Here is a 17,129-nt window from a genome sequence, read left to right on the forward strand (position 1 = left end):
AAGATTGTATTTTCTGGGGTAAATGCCCAGGAGTGTGATTGCTGGGTTTGGTATGATGGATGTATGTTTAATTGCTTAAGGAGCCATTAAATGTTTTTCCAAAGTGGCTACACTATTCTTTCTTTCCACCAGCAATATCTGAGCAATTCCGTTTCTTTGTGTCCTCACCAGCAGTAGGTATTTTCACTATTTTTTATTTTAGCTGCTCTAATAGATGCGTATTTAATAGGTTGATATCTCATTATCGTCTTAATTTGCATTTCCCTACTTTTTAGTGATACTGAACTCCTCTTTATTTATTTATTTATTTATTTGCCATCAGTATATCTTTCCCATTGAATTGTCTCTTCATGTTATTTGCCCTTTTAAAAATTGGATTATTTGGTCTTATTTCTATTTTTTTTTTACTGCTGAATGTTGAGCATTCTCTATGTATTCTAGGTATGATCCTTTTAGCCAAATCTTAGATTGCTCTTCATATTTTTTTTTTTTTTTTTTTTGAGACGGAGTTTCGCTCTTGTTACCCAGGCTGGAGTGCAATGGCGCGATCTCGGCTTACTGCAACCTCCGCCTCCTGGGTTCAGGCAATTCTCCTGCCTCAGCCTCCTGAGTAGCTGGGATTACAGGCACGCGCCACCATGCCCAGCTAATTTTTTGTATTTTTAGTAGAGATGGGGTTTCACCATGTTGACCAGGATGGTCTCCATCTCTTGACCTCGTGATCCACCCGCCTCGGCCTTCCAAGGTGCTGGGATTACAGGCTTGAGCCACCGCGCCCGGCCTGATTTTTCTTTTATGGAGCATGCTTTTAGAGTATTGTCTACGAATTCTTCATGAAGCCCTAGATCTTGAAGATTTTCTCCTTTGTGTTCTTCTGAAAGTTTTATAATTTCATCATTTAAATTTTAATTTGTTATATGTTTTAATTTTTATATAAAATCAAGATGTAAGATTTAGATGTAATTTCTTCCCCTGCCCTCCGTGGATGCCCAGTTACTCCAGCTCCGTTTGTTGGACAGGCTATCCTTCCTTGACTGAATTGCTTTTATGAAGTTGTCAAAAATCAGCTGACTTGACTGGTGCGGGTTATTTCTGGTTCTGTTTCGCTCTGTTTTATCTGTGTGTCACCCTGTCAATACCCACAGTTTTTATTACCGTAGCTGTATAATAAGTCTTCAAATTGAATCAAGTAATTCAACCTCTTTATTCCTCCTTTTCAACATTAACTCATCTTAATTTCTTGTAGTTCGTTTGCTGTTCTATATACATTTTAGAATAATTTTATCTGTAACTACAGAAAAATCCCGCTGGGATTTGGTAGGAGTTTAAGTGTCTACATCAATCTGGAAATACCTGGCATCTTGACTATGCTGCATCTTCCAATCCGTGCCTATAATAGATCTCTTCATTATTTAGATCTTCTTTATGTTCTCATGTCAGTGGTTTCTAGTTTTCAAGGACGTGTCCTGAGTGTATTTTGTTAGATTTATGACAAAGTATTTTATTTCTTGGAGCGATTGTGAATGGTACAGTATTTTTGCATTTCATTTTGCCTGTGTTAATTGCTGGTGCACATAAATACATAAATACAATTGATTTTGGTATGTCGATGTGTTATCTGACTTGCCGAACTTATTAGTTATAGAAGTTTGGGTTTTTTTGCTTTTTGTTTTCATAGGTTCTTTGGCATTTTCTATGTATACCATCATGTCATCTGCAAATAAGGAGAGTGTTCATTCTTGCTGTCCAATCTGGGTATCTTTTATTTTTTCTTGCCTGTTGCACTGGCTAGAACTCCCAGCACTATGCTGAATAGCAGTAGTGTGAATGGACATCTCTGCCTTGTTTCAGATCTTAGGGGCAAAGCTTTCAGTCTTTCCGCGTAAAGTATGATGTTAGCTGGAGGTATTTTTTACATGTTCTTTATCTAGTTGAGGAAGTTCTCTCTATTCCTAGTTTTCTGATACGTTAAAGAAAAAGTTTCATGAAAGTTAAAAAAATAAGCCATGAATGGGCATTGAATTTCTCCAAATACTTCCTTTTTACTGTATCAATTGATATGATCATATGATTCTTTTCTTTAGTCTGTCAATATGGTAGATTACATTAATTGATTTTCAAATATTGGATTAGTATTGCATCCCTGGAGTAAATCCCACTTAGTCACGGTGTTTAACAATAGTCCTTTAAAAACCTCCTTTTGTAATTGCTGAATTCTATTTGCTAATATTTTGTTAAGCATAATGCATGTCAATTTTTAAGGGACTATTTTTGTCACCATCTTGGGTAATATGAGCTTTATACAATGGGTTGGGAAGCACTCCCTCATCTTCTGTTTTCTGGAAGAGATTATATAGGGTTTGTGTTAATTCTTCTTTAAGTGTTTGATAGAATTCTCTAGTGATACCCTCTGGGACAGGATATTTCTTTTCTGGGAATTTTTTCATTTTCCTAATAAGTCTATCCAAACGATCACTTTCATATTAAAGTTGTGGTAGCTTTTTCAAGAAATTGGTCCGTTTCTTTTAAGTTGTCAAATTTATGTGTTTAGCATTGTTCGTGATGTTCCCCCGTAATCGTTTTGATGTCTGTAGGACCTATACGAATAGCCCTGTTTCATTTCCGGTATCGGTAACTTGTGTCACTTCCGTTTTACGTCAGTCTTGCTAGAGGTTTGTTTTATTGATCTTTTTGAAGAACCAACTTTTTGTGTGATAGTTTTTCTCTGTTATTTTTGTTCTCAATTACATCAGTTTTGCTTTTATACTTATTTATGTTATTTTTCTTGCTTTGGGCCTATTTTGGTTTTCTTTTTGAAGTAGAACTTAGATTCTTTGATTTGAGACTATTCTTTTCTTATGTAAGCAACTTTTCCTTTCTGTATTTCTTTTCTTTCTTTTATTTTTATTTTTTTATTTTACAGCACAAGTTTTATAAGGAATAGGAGAACACATTTTTTTTCACATTACACTAAGTCCATCAGAGCCCAGGCTCTGGGACCGTTGCTCTTAATCCTCAGTGGAAGTTTCAGGCTTTACCACTTAGCACATTCTCCAGGGCTCTGGTTATCTCATCAGCACCAAAGTTGTTCAAAGAGACATTCTTCTCTTGGCCAAATGCGTAGCGGGCCCAGAGTTTGGGCTGCACATCCGAGCACTGTCGGATTAGAATGGGTAGGTCGGGATTCGCCTTCTTCAGCTCCACATAGCGTTTCTCTATGAAGTCCCTGCAGGGCCGGAGAACGCCGCGCGTGCTGACGCCCTGGCTGCCAGGCAAGCGCTGACATAAGTGGATGCGAATCTCTCGCAGGGCCAGCTTTGCCCCGAATCCTCGACTCGCTGCGGCCGCCGCCATCTTGGGTAATACCCCTTTCTGTACTTCTTTAACTTCATCCCATGAATTTTGGTTTGTTATATTTTCATTTATTTTATTTTTGTTTTTATTTATTTATTTATTTATATTTTGTGTGTGTGGTTTTTGTATTTTTTTGTTTTGCTTTTTTTTAAATATATTTTCATTTTAATTCAGTTCAATTTGAGATTTTTTTCTTTAACTCATGAATTATTTTCTTTAACTCATGTTTTCCAAAGGAACAGCAGACACTGGGGCTTCTCTGAGGGCGGAAAGTGGAAGGAGGGAGAGGATCAGGAAAAATAACTAATGAGCCCTAGGCTAATTACCTGGGTGATGAAGTAATCTGTACAACAAAATCCATGATGTGACTTTATATAAGAAACCTACGTGTGTACCCCTGAAGTTACAATAAAAGTTTTTTTTTTTTTTTTTTGGTAAAAAGCTTGATCTCATAGAGAACTTTCATCCGAGCAAGGACATGATTTTTCAACTGAGAAACATTTCCAAAGTTTACTCTTAAAGAGAGAGATTAACCATTGTGTTTTAGGTTTTGAAATGGAATTGTCTCCAAATTTTGGCTTTTGTGAATAAAACTGCTGTGAACATTTCTGTACAAAAAAAAGAAAAGTATGTTTTTAGTGTCCAAGTCCTTGGACTTTTTCCTATTATATGTTAGGGATTTGTAGCCTGATTCTGCCATGATCAGAGAATATACTCTATGTGAGTTTAATTCTATGTTTAAATGTGTTAATGTTTGATTTACCGCCCAGGATATGGTCTGTCTTGGCAAATGCTCCACATCACTTGATAAGAGTGTGTATCCTGCCGTCAGTGGACGGACCGGATCCTGTTGTCCGATAGTGTTGTTCATCCTTGCCTCCTTTCTGTCTAGTTTCCTATTTCTGATTTGAATAGATTGACAATCGATAGATTAACAAATAGATTCTGACCCAAGAGAAGGGTGGAATATTTGGCCAGGAGGGCAGTGACGCGTAAGTTGCTGGTAGAGGTGCGCACTGGGCTTGTGGTGGCAGTAAGGGACATTGGGGATTGCAGCAGAAGCACCGTGTGCAGGACGTGTCTGACCGTGGCTTGCGTCTCCTCCTCTCGGAGGCGCCACTGCCTGACACCTCCTAGCACTCACACTGCCCAGGCACACTGTCCCTCCATTTTTCCAAGCCCAGGACTCCAGCATGTGTGTAGCAGGACCTAGAACTATGCTGTTTCCAACAGAACTTCAAAATCCATGTGTGGAGTGCGGGAGACTTTGAAGATGCGTGTCTAGTGCAGTGCTGGAGAAATCATAGCGTCTTTCATGCCTCAGTTGCCTCTCCTATACAGCGAGGGAGAAGGACCAAAATTACTCTTAACTCTCCTTCCAGCTTTAAAATATTTCTTCAGCGAGTGATATAGCTAAGTTACCATTGCTCAGGTTCACAGATTGAATTGTCACCATGGCCTTTGCATCCTAATTATATAGAAAGTCTGTCCAGTGTGAAGAGTGTGCAGCAATTCTGCATTTGCATGGAAAGAGATGCTTTAGCATATGGTACTAATTTTCTCCTAGATTGTCAGACACTGCTCAGCCAGACAGCAAAAATACACAAGACTGGTTCCTCGGCCCTCCGGACAAGCTAAGTCCAGTTGAAAGCTCTTGTATCCTGCGGTGGGCCACAGTGAAGCACCTTCCTCCTGGTGTCACTGGGTCCCACATGGATCCTCCCAGGTAGAAAATTGCATGTGGGGAGACAGTGGGTGAGCTCGGCTTCCAGCCAGAACTCTTTGGCTCTATGGCAAGATGCACTACAAAGATTGCATTCTTTGTAGAAAATTCCAGGCAAGCCGCTTCAGAAATAGTCTTTGCACCCCCACAATGCGGCACTCGCAAGAAGATATACTAAAGTGCTGCCATGTGTAACAGGCAGGCACAGTTCACAGTCCTAGAGATTTTATTTTTTCATTGTGTACACAAGGAATTGTGAATTTCCCAAATAAAAAGGCGTATTTATACACCAAGAACAAGTGTTCATTTCAAAGAAGGCTACTCCTCTAAAGCATCCTGTCACTTGGTCCTCATAAACCACCATCACACATGAGAACATGCTTTCTGCTTTGTGAGTGAAAAGATTGTTTTGTTTTGTTTTTTTGGTGGAGTTTTGCTCTGTCGCCCAGGCTGGAGTACAGTGGCGCGATCTCAGCTCACTGCAACGTCCTCCTCCCCGGTTCAAACGATTCTCCTGCCTCAACCTCCCGAGTAGCTGGGGTAACAGGCACCGGCCACCACGCCCAGCTGATTTTTTGCATTTTTAGTAGAGACGGGGTTGCACTGTGTTAGCCAGGATGATCTTGATCTCCTGACCTCGTGATCAGCCTCCCAAAATGCTGGGATTACAGGTGTGAGCCACCGTGCCCGGCCAGAAAGATTGTTAACAAACAACTAAGCATAAAGTCATGAGGCAGGATGCTGCTCTTTGGTTTCGTGACTTTAATGTTCCACCATGAACATTGTCTGGTCCTTGGGGCGGCAGAGGGGCCTGATGAAATCACCCGTGATCACTGGGACAAATTACGACTTGTCTTCCTGTCTCATTTAAATGCTGAATCACATCTCATTGGCAGAACCCAGCAACTTGATGATACTCAGTCAGAGAACAGAGTCACTGCCCAGGAACAGCTCTCCTGATAAGAGATACTGAATTAGAAACCATTTTCCTTCATGGCTCAGAAGAGCTCTGCTTTAAAAGAGAACTCCCTGTAAACATCTGAATTCCTTTTCTCATGACTTTTTTTTTTTCAAATCTAGCCAATTTCATTTGCTATAACCATCAGTCCTTCTCATCCCTCATCAAGGTGCAGTGTACTTATGTGTACCTAATGTGCTGTACGTGGATTTACGTTAGCTTGTGGGAGGGGCCGGCTCGTTGCTCCCCTCCCTTACATCCTCCTCCCTGGCTCAGCTTGGGAGCCCCGGGAGGCTCTTTGCACTTGCTTTCTTCTGATCTCAAGAGAGAAGGAAGAGCACTCTCCAGATAGCACTTAGGAGCAGATTAGGGCACACTCCCGCTTTGGTCTGAATTCACCTGTTTAACTGGAAACTCTTGAAAGTTGCACTTTGCTTCTTGGATTAAAGGCCAAGCCCCTTAAAGTGACATAAAGATGGAAGGCTGAGGCAGGAAGGTTACTTGAGCCCAGGAGTTTAAGACCAGCCTGAGCAACATAGAGAACTTAGTCGCTACAAAAAATTAAAGAAATTAGCCAGGTGTGGTGGCACATGCCTGTGGTCCCAGCTACTTGGGAGGCTGAGGCAGGAGGATGGCTTGAGTCCGGGAGTTCAAGGCTGCAGTGAGCTATGACTGCACCACTGAACTCCAACCTGGGAGATGGTGCAAGAACCTGTCTCTAAAAAGAAAATAATTTTAAAAAGATATAAAGAGGCAAGCCTCAAGCTATTATCTCATTTCTTTGCTGTTTCTCCACTGCCATTTCCTGACTCTGTGAATCACATGCCCTGTACTTCAGGGACACCAGACCCCCTGCAGGGAGCCCCCTCATTTCACCTCCCTTCTCCTCCCCACTGCGGTGGGTTAGTTTCTTCTGGCATCAGTTTTTCATCTTTAAAATGAGGCTAATACATTTTGAAGGACTGTCTTGAGGATGAGGTGGTGTGGTGTGGCCTGAGCAGCTTCTACAGCATTGTGTGCTTTCCACAGTGCACAGCTGAGGACTGGTCTCTTCTTACTCCAGTTCCTAACTACAGAGGCATCCATGCACTTTGGCGTCTCCTGGCATACCTGGTCCAATTGCAGCACAGCGATCCGTCATCAGGAAACAATTGTGTGTTACTGTTGTTTTTAACAACAAAAAGATGGGATTTAATACAGTCATTTGTTCACGTGGCGTGGAAGTAACACGTCTGCATGGAATCCGCTAATTAGTTTTCATAATACAAATTGTGATCATTATGTTTTAAAAATAATGACTACTCTCCTGGACATTATTTCTTCTCCACTAACTTCAAAGTTATGGACGTATCTGTTTTAGTTCCACTTGTCCATCATTTCAAGTAATGCTTCAGCCCTGTCCTTGGCTGGTTCAGGGTGATGCAGGGCGTCATTTATCTTGGAGCAGATCTTGTCATGTGAGCTGGGAAAGACTAGAGGAGGATAAACCTTTTAATAAGAAAATTGCAAGTGAGCCGAGATTGCGCCACTGCACTCCAGCCTGGAGACAGCGCAAGACTCCGTCTCAAAAAAAAAAAAAAAATTGCAAAAAAGAAGAGAAATGACCTAAGTAAATTTCACTTCCTTCAGGGTTTCAAAAACCTTGAATCACTCTCTGGAAAACAGATGATTGGAGAATACAGACTGCCTCCCCAATATGTGGGCAATCAATCTCTGCCAAATATGGTCATGTTGGGAAAAATAAAAGGTTACATGTTGGCTTTTAAAGGTGAATGGACACTCTGTGAAGTCCTGGGCAATGCATGGAAATGACCGATGAGTTTGCTGGATCCAGGCAAAACATCTGAGTAATCTTCCCTTGACTATATCCATGGTAGAGGATGTCTTTGGGTGTTTGCATATCTGAACTTCTGCGGGGCTGTTCTAAAATGTATTTTCCCAGTTCAGTTTAAACTTCTGCTAAATATGGAATAAGAATATTCAGTATGTGCTGAAGCTGGTTGCCTGGTGAGGAGGTGAGGTGTGTTACAGCTGCAGCCCATGGCAGGACACCCTGGCCTCCTCCTCTGCTGGGGCTGCCCAGACACCCTACCTGGGCAGGAGCACTGCAGGAAGGTGCTGCCAGGGCTTCCTTTCTTCCAACTTTCCAGGCTGGACATGACACCGGGCACCGACTCAGGACGGCTGAGATGATGCAGACAACTCCCTGCTGGGCAGTGCGAGAGGAATCCCTGCCCATTTCTGGATGAGGAAGGGGGAGCAGAAGGTGACTGGATCGTGGTGCTGCGTCCCCAAATAGGTCAGGAGTTAGTTTTGTTGCAGATTCTAGGCTTTAAAACAACTAAAAGCAGTAACATACGGGCCTTGAAGTATAATTTTTAAATGGGCCTTTTTGTGCAGCTCCTTGATGTCTTTCAGCGAAAAATTATAAGCACAGTTGAGTTGCCGTAGAACTCAAGGCTGGAAGCTGAAGTAGCACTGGTCACGCATGGGCCACCTCTGAAGGACTGGGTCAACCGGTGGAAAGCAGGCAAAGCCCCCCACCTGCATTTTTCTGAGCCAGTCTTGGTGTAAATGGAATAACCTCGCCATGTCCTGCCACAGGGTTTTGGGAGATTATGTTGGAACGCCCTGTTTGAGAGAATTTTGAAGTGTGTGAAGGGCCGTACAAAGAACCAGATGTATGATTAAGATATTATGATGGATAATGGAGGCACACAATAGTCATTCATCCTGATTGTTTCCATATTTTAAGAAAAATAGTGCCGGGCGTGGTGGCTCAAGCCTGTAATCCCAGCACTTTGGGAGGCCGAGGTGGGTGGATCACGAGGTCAAGAGATCGAGACCATCCTGGTCAACATGGTGAAACCCCATCTCTACTAATACAAAAAATTAGCTGGGCATGGTGGTGCGTGCCTGTAATCCCAGCTACTCAGGAGGCTGAGGCAGGAGAATTGCCTGAACCCAGGAGGCGGAGGTTGCGGTGAGCCGAGATCGCGCCATTGCACTCCAGCCTGGGTAACGAGTGAAACTCCGTCTCAAAAAAAAAAAAAAGAAAAGAAAAATAGGAGACACGATGTTTTAATCCAAAGGAGTAAGGTCTAAATGCCACAGTGTAGGTGCTTGTACATTGAAGGAAGTGGGAGTTGGAGGTAGAGTGTGGGATATTTTGGGGTCCGTCAAATCCACTGTGTCCTGATGACTCACCATCTAAGTGGCCCAGGCTGGTGGCTGCCTGCTGGACCACCCCTCTGACTTGCTGAGTCAAACCAGCCTTTCCCTTCTCCATGCACGTCTGGCCGCCATGTCAGCTGTTCATGTAGTTCAGCCTGGCCAGTCCCTACGTGAAATCCACAGCCCACCGTGCAGACGAGTGACTTGTCCTTTACCAGCAATTACTGTATCTCCAGAAAATAATTCAAATGTATTCACTCCACTCTTGGAACAGATGTAGGAGGAGAGGAAACAGACATTCTTAATTGCTGTGCTTGAAGTAAAAGCTATTACTGTAGAGTTAGTTAACTGATTCTCTCAAGAAGTTAATTCACATGCATAAAGGAGGTGGAGAATAAATTTTGTAGAGAAATTATACCTGTCATCTCCAGGAGAGACTAACTAGACATCCAGAGGCCGCCGGGTGAAGACCTCAGCTTAACACACGTTGGCGGCTGACATTTCCCCGCCTCTTCCCCGCCACCTTGGGCAGTTGACCCTTCACACACACCTGAGCACCTAGAATTGCACCGTGCTGCTCCTATCGAGGTCGAGTTCCACGTGAGACAGTGCTGTGTTGGCGCCCACCCATGCGCTTCACAGCTCATTAAAAATATGTGCTGGATTTTCAAAAATAGAGAATATATAATGAGGTTTCGGCATATTTTATTTTTTCTTATATGCTGTTTGGTAAATAACTCAGGTGACATGTCCTGGGGTATACTCTAGTGGCTGGTCTTGATTTGAATATTCAGCTCAGTTCATAGAATAACAAATGATCTGTTTCTTATGTTTATTCATTACTGCTCCAGGAATTGAGCAACGTGGATTAGAGAGTGTTTGAGGGAGAAAAGGTCTGGACTCACATATTGGGTTCTCCCACCAGTTACCAGCACATTTCACAGAGTGCAAGAGACAGCCTCATTGGCCTGTGGGTTTCTGTCTGTAAACGAGCTAATTAAACCTATATGCAAGCCCTGCTGTAAGAATTACAGGTAATAGTACCTGGCCCATCAATCATGAGGTGTTGGGGGTGGCAGGTGCCTTCCTGCTTCCCAGCCCCACGCACTGCTTCGACTCTTACTTCAGGTTGGTTTGTGAGTACAGGAATAGAGCCCTTAGAAAACTTCACTGTCGCGATCACTTCAGCTGTCTGCATTTTATCAGTCTGTGATTACATCCATATCCAAGACGTCTTACAGATCCTCTTATGAAGTATTACTGTGCCGGTACCAATCAGATTGTTCTCCTCATCCGCATTTCAAGGACTGACATAGATACAGAAGTCTTAATTTCTTAGGATATCATAGTTTGAAGGGATTCTGAAGGACATCTAGTCCACCAGTTGACAAACCTGACCTGAGGAGCTAGAAGTCAGAGCCCAACTCCAAGAATTACTGAATCGGAATAGTTATTCTTTTTCTTTTCTGGTTCCTTTCCACTTTGATACACCATTCTTCTGCTTACTTTCTGTTTCATGTGTTATTTTTCTGGTTTTTAAGTGGAAGATGAAGGCATTGATTTGAGGTGTTCTTTTCTAATTTTCATATTTAGTGTCATTAATTTCCTGTTGTGTATTAGTTTATTAGCATCCCACAGATTTCAGTGTTTTAATTTCACTTACATTCGATAAAAAGTAGCTCATAATTTTCTTTTTGATTTCTTCTTTGGCCAATGGAGTATTTAGATGTGTGGTATTTATTTTTCAAATATTTGAGGTTATTCCAGATACCATTCAGTTATTGATTTCTTAGTTAATTACACTGTACTCAAAGAACATACTCTGAGCGACGTAAATCCTTTTAAGCTTATTGAGAGTTGCTTCATGGCACAGAATATGGTCTCTCATGCTGTGTACCTGGAAAGAATGTATATTCCACTGTTGTTAGACGGAGTGTTTCATAAATTAGACAAATTAGGTGAAGTTCATTTGTACTTTTGTTAAAGTCTACTCGTTGCTTTTCTATTTCTATTCATTATTGAGAGTGAGACGTTGATATTTCTAGCAATAACAGTGGGTGTATTTTTCTTTATTTCTCTCAGTGTTTGAGTCATGAATTTTGAAGCTTTGTTACCAGGGGTAAATACCTTCAGGATTTTTATGTTTTCTTAATTAATTGACCCCTTATCATCATATAATAAAAGTCTTTATACCAATCAATATTCTTTGCTGTGAAATGTGCTTTGTGAGATGTTAAGATAGCCACTTCAGCTTTTCTTTGACTGGTGTTAGTATGGTATATACGTCATTCGTCCTATGTTTGTTTCAACCTATATTTATGTTTAAAATGTATTTCTTGTAGATGACATGTAGGTGAATCTTGCTTTTTATTAAAAAAAATCCAATCTAACAATCTCTGCCTTTAGAGTATTTAGACCATTTGTATTTGCTGTCACTATTGATGTAGTTGATTTCAGTTTATGACCTTTTTATTTTTCTGTTGATCCTGTCTCGTTTTTGTTCCATTCCGCTCTTTTTATGATTCTGTCTTTCTTTATTTTCTTCATAGCCATAACTTCAACTTTATATTGTTATTTTAGTGGTTGCATTAAAGATTTATAGTATTGTATACATTTTTAACTTATCACAGTCCACCTTCAATTAATATTACACCCTTTCACACATAGTATAAAAACATTGCAGTAGAATGTGTTCATCAATTCCCTCCCAGACCCTATGCCATGATGGGCATTCATGTCACTTAAACATATGTTATCAACGTGCATTACATTGTTATTCTTTTTGTTTAAATAGACATTACTTTTAAAAAAGTAATGTGTATATGTGATTAAGGATGGTGCGTGTGTGTGTGTGTATGTTTTTGTGTGTGGTATGTGTATACACATATGTGTTCATGTTTACATGTTTTTTCACCCATGTTATTCGCATGTCTTGTGCTTTTCTTTCCTTTGTGTAGATTCATATTTCCATCATTTTGTCATTTTATTTCTACCTATAGGCTTTCTTCTAAATTTTCTTTTAATATAAGAATGTTGGTGATGAGTTTTTTTTAGCATTTGTATGGCTGAAAATATTTTTATTTTGCCTGTTTGAAAACATCTTTATTGAAATATAGTTCATATACCATAAAATTCATACAATTAAAGTGCACAATCCAGTGATTTTCACAATATTGTGCAGCCATAATTTGGGTTTAGAACATCTTTGTCTCTGCGAAAAGGAGAAAGCTACTCACCCAGGGCAGTCATTCCACATTATCCTTCCCACTCCTCTTTGAGCCTTTGGCAGCCAACGATCTAATTTGTATCACTATGACTTTGCCTGTAATGAACTTTTGATATAAATGGAATTATTAGAATATGTGACTGGTTTCTTTAATGTTGCAAGGTTTATCAATGTGGTAGCGTGTATCAGTACTCCTTTCATCTTATTCTCTTAATTGCCACATAATATTCTATTATATGGCTGTGTTTTGTTCGCCTCCTCATCAGTGAATACCGATAACATTAAATAGGCATTTGGATTGTTTTTCAATAGTGGATATTCTGAATAATGATGCTATGAATATATGTATATAAGTTTGACATGGATAGATGTTTTTATTTTTCTTAGCTATGCATGTAAGAGTGGAATTGCTGGATCATTTAGTTTTTGACTGATTTTATTTAAGATTTTTTAATTTTTAATTTTTGTGGGTACATAATAGATGTTTATAGTTATGAGGTACATGAGATATTTTGGTACAGGCGTGCAATACATAATAATCACATCAAGGAAAATTGGGTATCCATCTCCTCAAGCATTTATCTTTTGTGTTACAAACAATTCACTTACACACTTTTAGTTATTTTAAAATGTACAGTTAAATTATTTTTGATTGTGGTTTACCTATTGTGCTATCAAATACTAGGTCTTATTTATTCTTCGTAACTATTCTTTTCTATCCGTTTACCATCCCCACCTTCCCCACCTCCTCACTACCCTTCCAAGCCTCTGGTAGCAATCCTTCTAGTTTCTAAGTGAGTTTGATTGTTTTGATTTTGATTTTAGATCCCACAAATAAGTGAAAACATGCAATGTTTATCTTTCTGTGCCTGGCTTATTTCACTTAATGATCTCCAGTTCTATGAATGTCATTGCAAATGACAGGATCTCATCTTTTAATGGCTGATTCAGTATTCCATTATGTATATGCACTGCATTTTCTTTATCCATTCATCTGTTGATGGACACTTAGGTTGCTTTCAAATCTTGGCTATCGTGAACAAGGCTGCAGTGAACATCAGAATGAAGATATGTGTTCCATACACTAATTTCCTTTATTTCGGGTATATACCCAGCAGTGGAATTGCTGGATCGTATGGTAACTCTATTTTTAGTTTTTTGAAGCACTTCCAAAATGTACTCAATAGTGATTTATTAATCACATTTCCACCAACAGTGTACAGAGGTTCCCTTTTCTCTACATCCTTGCCAGCATTTGTTTCTGCTTGACTTTTGGATAAAAGCCATTTTAACTGGAGTGAGATGATACCTCATAGTTTTAATTTGCATTTTTCTGATTATCAGTGATGTTGAACACCTTCTCATAGGCCTGTTTGGCATTTGTATATCTTCTTTTGAGAAATGTCTATTCAAATCTTTTGCCCCTTTAAAAATCAGGTTGCTGGATTTTTTCCTGTAGTGTTGTGTGAGCTCATTATGTAGTCTGGTTATTAATCCCTGTCAGACGGAGAGTTTGCAGATATTTTCTCCCATCTGTGAGTTGTCTCTTTACTTTGTTGGTCGTTAACTTTGCTTTGCAGCAGCTTTTTTAACATGATGTGATCTCATTTTGCTTGCTTCGCTTGTAGGCTATTACTCAGGAAGTGTTTGCTCAGACCAGTGTCCTGGAAAGTTTCCCCAGCGTTTTCTGGTAGTAGTTTCATAGTTTCAGGTCTCAGATTTAAGCCTTTAACCCATTTTGATGTGATTTTTGTTAAGGCAAGAAATGGGGTCAAGTTTTATTCTTCTGCATATGAATATCAACTTTTCCTAGCACCGTTTATTGAATAAACTGTCTTTTCCCCAGTATATATTCTTCTTTGTCAAAATTGAGTTCACTGTAGGTGTATGGATTCGTTTCCAGGTTCTCTATTCTGTTCCATTGGACTATGTGTCTGTTTTTACGCCACTGCCATGCCATTTGGTTGCCATATAGCCTGTAGTATAATTTGAAGTTAGGTAATATGATTCATTCAGTTTTTTCCCCCAGGTTAGCTTTGTCTGTTCTGGGTCTTCTGTGATTCCATATACATTTTAGGATATTTCTTTTTATTTCTGTGAAAACTGTCATTGGTATTTTGATAAGGATTGGATCAAATTTGTGGATTGTTTTGGGTGGTATGGACATTTTAACAATACTGATTCTTCCAGTCCATGAACATAAAATATCTTTCCATTCGTTGGTGACCTCTTTGTTTTTATTCATCAGTGTTTTATAGTTTTCATTACAGAGAACTTTCACATCTTTGGTTAATTCCTGGTTATTTAATTTTATATGTAGCTATTGTAAGTGGGATTACTTTTAAAATTTCTTTTTCATATTGCTCATTTGGCAAAAAGAGATGCTACTTATTTTTGTTATGTCGAACCGTATCCTGCAACTTAACTGAATTTGTCAGTTTTAATAGTTTTCTTGTGGAATCTTTAGTTTTTTCCAAATATAAGATCGTGTCTTCTTTACGCAAGGATAATTTGATGACTTCTTTTCCAATTTGGATGTTCTCTATTTCTTTTCTTTTCTTTTTTTTTTTTTTTTTTTTTTTTAGAGACGGAGTTTTGCTCTTATTACCCAGACTGGAGTGCAATGGTGTGATCTCGGCTCACCGCAACCTCCGCCTCCTGGGTTCAGGCAATTCTCCTTCCTCAGCCTCCCGAGTAGCTGGGATTACAGGCACACGCCACCATACCCAGCTAATTGTATGTTGAACCATCCTTGCATTCCTGGGACAAATCCCACTTGGACATGCATGATGAATGAACTTTTTAATGCATTGTTGAGTTCTGTTTGTTTTTTGTTGAGTATTTTTGTATCAATATTCATCAAAGATACTGGCCTGTACTTTATTTTTTTTATTGTGTCTTTATCTGGTTTTGGTATCAGGGTAATGTTTACTTCATAGAATGAATTTGAAAGTATCTCCTCCTCTATTTTTAGGAACAGTTTGAGTAGGATTGCTACTAGTTATTTAAATATTTGGTAGAGTTCAGCAGTAAAGACATCAGGTCCCAGACTTTTATTTATTGGGAGCATTTTTATTATGGCTTCCATCTCATTATGTTTTTATTGGTCTGTTCAGGTTTTGGATTTCTTCATGGTTCAATCTTGGTAGGTTGGATGTATCTAAGAATTTATTCATTTCTTCTAGATTTTCAAATTTATTCACATATGGTTGATCATAGCAGCCACTAATGGTCCTTTACATTTCTGCAGTATCAGTTGTGATGTCTCCTTTTTCATTTCCGATGTTATTTGGGTCATCTCTCTTTTCTTCTTAGTCTTGCTAAAGATTTGTCAATTTTGTTTATCTTTTCTTTTTCTTTTTTTTTTTTTTTTTGAGACGGAGTTTCGCTCTTGTTACCCAGGCTGGAGTGCAATGGCGCGATCTCGGCTCACCGCAACCTCCACTTCCTGGGTTCAGGCAATTCTCCTGCCTCGGCCTCCTGAGTAGCTGGGATTACAGGCACGCGCCACCATGCCCAGCTAATTTTTTGTATTTTTAGTAGAGACGGGGTTTCACCGTGTTGACCAGGATGGTCTCGATCTCTTGACCTCGTGATCCACCCACCTCGTCTTCCCAAAGTGCTGGGATTACAGGCTTGAGCCACCATGCCCGGCTTATCTTTTCAAAAAAACCAGCTTGCTTCATTGATCTTCTGTGTTGTTTTCACTTCAAATTCCTTTATTTCTGCTCTGATCTTTATTATTTCTTTTCTTTTAGTCATTTTGAGTTTGCTTTGTTCTTGCTTCTCTAGTTCTTTAGAGATGCATCACCAGGTTACATATTTGAAGTTTTTCTTCTTTTTTGATGTAGGCACTTACAGCTATAAGATTCCCTCTTAGTGCCACTCTTGCTGTTTCCCGTAGATTTTGATACGCTGTGTTTCCACTATCATTTGTTTCAAGAAATTCTTCAGTTTTCTTTTTAATTTTCTCATTGGCCCACTGTTATTCAGGACCATATTGTTTCATTTCCTGTTGTTTATATAGTTTTCCAAATTTCACTCGTTGTTATTTATAGTTTTATTTCATTGTAGTTATAAAATAGGCTTGATATTAATTTAAGTTTTTGAATGTTTTAAGGCTTGTTTTGTGACATAACATATGGTACACCCTTGAGCATGATCCATGTGCTGAGGAGAAAAATCTGTTTTCTGCAGATGTTAGATGAAATGTTCCGTAAATATCTATTAGGTCCATTTATTCTATAGAGCAGATTAAGACCGGTGTTGCTTTCTTGATTTTCTGTCAGGGAGATCTTTCAACTGTTCAAAGTGGGGTGTTGAAGTCTCCAGCTATTACTGTGCTATTGTCTGTTTCTCTCTTTAGCTCTAATAATATTTGCCGTACATCTGTGTGCCCCAGTGTTAGGTGCGTATATATTTAAAATTATCATATCCTCTTGCTGAATTGAACCCTTTATCATTAATAATGATTTTTTGTCTCTTCTTACGGTTTTTGTCTTGAAATCTGTTTTGTCTGATATAAATATAGCTACTCCTGCTGGTTTTTAGGTTTCCATTGGCATGGAATATCTTTTTCCATCTCCTTATTTTCAGTCTGCATGCTGAGTAGGTGAAATACGTTTCTTGTAGGCAACAGATCAGATCATTGGGTCTTGTTTTTTTTCATCCATTCAGTCACTCTCTGTCTTTTG

General features: G+C 39.5%; 2 protein-coding genes across 2 annotated transcripts in view; one reads left to right on the forward strand and one right to left on the reverse strand.

The window, feature by feature from the left end:
• Positions 1–17,129, forward strand: part of GABRG3 (gamma-aminobutyric acid type A receptor subunit gamma3) — a 549,201-nt gene that overhangs the window by 6,901 nt on the left and 525,171 nt on the right. The gene's annotated exons all lie outside the window — the stretch shown is intronic.
• LOC105722682 (NADH dehydrogenase [ubiquinone] 1 alpha subcomplex subunit 2-like) lies at positions 3,028–3,354 on the reverse strand. Its single transcript, XM_012460365.2, has one exon. The coding sequence runs from the start codon at positions 3,352–3,354 to the stop codon at positions 3,028–3,030; it is 327 nt and encodes a 108-aa protein (XP_012315788.2).

The sequence above is a fragment of the Aotus nancymaae genome, unplaced genomic scaffold (assembly GCF_030222135.1).
Source record: "Aotus nancymaae isolate 86718 unplaced genomic scaffold, 86718_ANA_hifiasm-v0.15.2.pri h1tg000075l, whole genome shotgun sequence".
Classification (NCBI taxonomy): domain Eukaryota; kingdom Metazoa; phylum Chordata; class Mammalia; order Primates; family Aotidae; genus Aotus; species Aotus nancymaae.

Excerpts from the sequence above, each read along its gene's own strand:
- LOC105722682 (XM_012460365.2), bottom strand. The coding sequence starts at position 3,354 with ATGGCGGCGGCCGCAGCGAGTCGAGGATTCGGGGCAAAGCTGGCCCTG.